General features: G+C 42.0%; 1 protein-coding gene across 1 annotated transcript; it reads left to right on the top strand.

Moving 5' to 3' along the window:
- The first annotated feature begins 307 nt into the window (after positions 1-307).
- On the top strand, positions 308-1,297 carry MAS1 (MAS1 proto-oncogene, G protein-coupled receptor). The gene has a single exon (XM_065736574.1). The coding sequence runs from the start codon at positions 308-310 to the stop codon at positions 1,295-1,297; it is 990 nt and encodes a 329-aa protein (XP_065592646.1).
- The last annotated feature ends 1,600 nt before the right edge of the window (positions 1,298-2,897 follow it).

Genomic DNA, 2,897 nt, shown 5'->3' with positions numbered 1-2,897 from the left:
GTTGCATGTTCAGGAGCTCTTCAAGCGCATCTCTGTAGTTGTGGTTTAGCAACCATAAGCTGAACCCCACAGAGAGGAAAGCTCAGTGATTTTGCTAGATGGGCTTAGCAGTCTTACTTGGAATAGTTCCAGCTGGGTTTCAGCTAGCATTAGTATATCAGAGATAAGGCTTTCAGATCTGAGCAGAAAATCAGGGTCCACAAAATAGAAAGAACAAGGGGAGGGGAGGAACACACAATATTCACAGTATATTTTTATACATATTTACAGAAGGAAGAGCTGTGCTATCCAAACTTGAGCTTTCCCCATGGATGAGTCAAACATAACGTTTCATCCCAGTGAAGGCACAGAGAACATCTCAATGCACAGAAACATTTCTACACAGGAAAGAGTCTGGGAGATATTGACCCCACTTTGGGTAATTATGATCATCTCCTTCCTGGGTTTTTGTGAAAATGGAATTGTCCTCTGGTGCCTCTGCTTCCAGATCAAAAGAAATCCATTCACTGCGTACATCACACACCTGTCCATTGCTGACATCTCCTTACTGTTTTGTATATTTATTCTGTCAATTGAGTACATTGCTGGCTTTGGATTCGCGTATGGCTTTTACTACTATATAACCACCACACTGTCTATTGTCTTTCTTCTCGGATATAATACTGGTCTCTATCTCCTGACAGCCATCAGTATTGAGAGGTGTCTGTCTATTGTTTACCCGATCTGGTACCGCTGCCACCGGTCACAGCACCAATCAGCAATTGTGTGTGCAATTCTGTGGACTCTGTCTTTTCTGATGACAATAGCCGAATACTTAACATGCAAAGATGATTCAACAAAGGAACAATTTGATGATGCCAACCATTGCCAAGCAATGCTTATCTTCATATGGATCCTGACTTTCCTGATCTTCATTCCTCTAATGATTCTGTCCAGCCTGATCTTGGTCATCAGGATTCATCGTAACTCCCTGAGACCTCATTCATCAAAGCTCTACATCATCATCGTGGCCACTGTCATTGTCTTCCTCATATTTGCCATGCCCATGAGGCTGTTGTACCTTCTGAACTATCACCATTGGTCATCTTTGCTCAGCCAGCAGAACCATGTCACCATTGTTCTCTCCACCGTCAACAGCAGCATCAACCCTCTGGTCTACTTCTTCGTAGGAAGCAGCAAGAAGAAGAGGTTCAAGGAGAGTCTCAAAGTGGTTCTTAGCAGAGCACTCGCTGATGGATTGCGGCCAAGAAGCCAAGAAGTTGGCATGAGTTTGGATATAGCAGAAACAATTTTCTAAGGCTTAGAGGGAAAAATTCAGGAGCAAATGATTGGACTTGTAAGACTTAATAAACCACTGCTGAACTAAAGGTATTTGTCTTCCATAGAATGTAAAAAACAGTAGAAAAAATGGTACTGTTATCTTTGGTGGTTGAGTAATGGAAAAACAAGGACTAGAATAAAGATAACTTTTATTTGTATTTTCTTAATTATTCAAACACATGCTACATCCTGATGTGATTGTGTCAGTCAAGGATATCACAGTGGAAAAGAGACAGGCCATCAGAGAATATAAAAAAAGTACACAGAAATATGTTATAAATAGTGTGACATTTATACAAGCACTGAGCACCCATAAATGCTATTGAAGTCATCAGGGCCTGCGTGTATTTGCATTTTTAAAAGTCAAACCCACTAAACTTGGGATTCACATTACACACTGGGATTTATTACAGCTGTTTCCATCTTGTACAAGTTCACAAGAGAGCTCCTCCCCAGGGAGCGCAGAATAAGAAGCCAACATATGGTCCTCATATATACCCACAAATATAAAGGGCAGCTTTCTTTGATCTAGCAGAACGTGTAGGTAATCATTGAACGATCAAGTTCCCCTTAGGTTAAGGGGCTGCTTCAGAATCTGTTTTCAAAGCATATACTGCATAATTTCCAGAGACATCAGCATTCCTGGGACAGTTCAGTACCTGACACATGGGAGTAGTTGGCAACCTACAGATGCTGTCAACTCACATGGGGTTTTTGCCCTAATTGTGAAGGGTGGGGCTGGCTTATCCCACAGATGCCACTGCTCTTGTATGTTTAGTTATTCAAGTAGTCTATGAGAAAGTAATCTCAACTCTTGCTGTCCCAGCCATGTCTTCAGTATTTAGATGTTCTCTGCAGAAAATATATTCCCCCCTGTGGTCTCTGTTTTAGAACAAATAGAAAAGTGCCTCTAGAAATGCATAACTAAGATTATACTTCAGCAACACTGTTCCACCTGGCTGTATCCTTCTGTATAACAGGTACCAGGGCTGGTATGCTGTGCAATTTAATTCTTAGAGTTGTCTGCCCCACTATAGCCCATCTGCAGAGAGCAGAGGAAGACAACAGCAAGGAAAGGATGGTTTATCAAGCAGACATAGAAGTGGGATCTAGGCAGTCAGGGAACTGTAGCACTTCCAAAGAGATATCTGAGAGATGCATTTGCTTCTAGCCCCCACGGGGCTCCAAATTCAGAAGGAACTGAGAGCTCCTGACACAGGCAGAGGCACATCTTCAGCTGCCCGCCAAGTTTCCATTGGCTCACTTAATAGCTGACTGGGGAAAGAAAAATACAACCTACCCTTACTTTGTTGAAAGATTGCCAGCCCTGGAATAAGGAAGATTGTAGGTTAAGACCTAGGATTGGATGGGAATTAACATAGAGAACAGATCTCAGAAGGATAAATATTTTTTCTACGCATGTTTCCCTTTTTTCCTTATGTTAAAGCGTAGCGTCATTGCAGAAGGGCTCAGAAAAAGTTTACCTCTGCTATCTTCCCAATTCTCTCATTCCATCAAAAGCCTCCCCCTTGGCAGCCATTCTGCTTGTCCAAGTTTTACTTCTTAAGACTTTAGTG

Source organism: Cyrtonyx montezumae, unplaced genomic scaffold (genome assembly GCF_038088225.1).
Source record: "Cyrtonyx montezumae isolate F1298 unplaced genomic scaffold, pur_monq_1.0 scaffold_0, whole genome shotgun sequence".
Lineage (NCBI taxonomy): Eukaryota > Metazoa > Chordata > Aves > Galliformes > Odontophoridae > Cyrtonyx > Cyrtonyx montezumae.
This window is presented reverse-complemented; position numbering and strand designations above follow the sequence as displayed.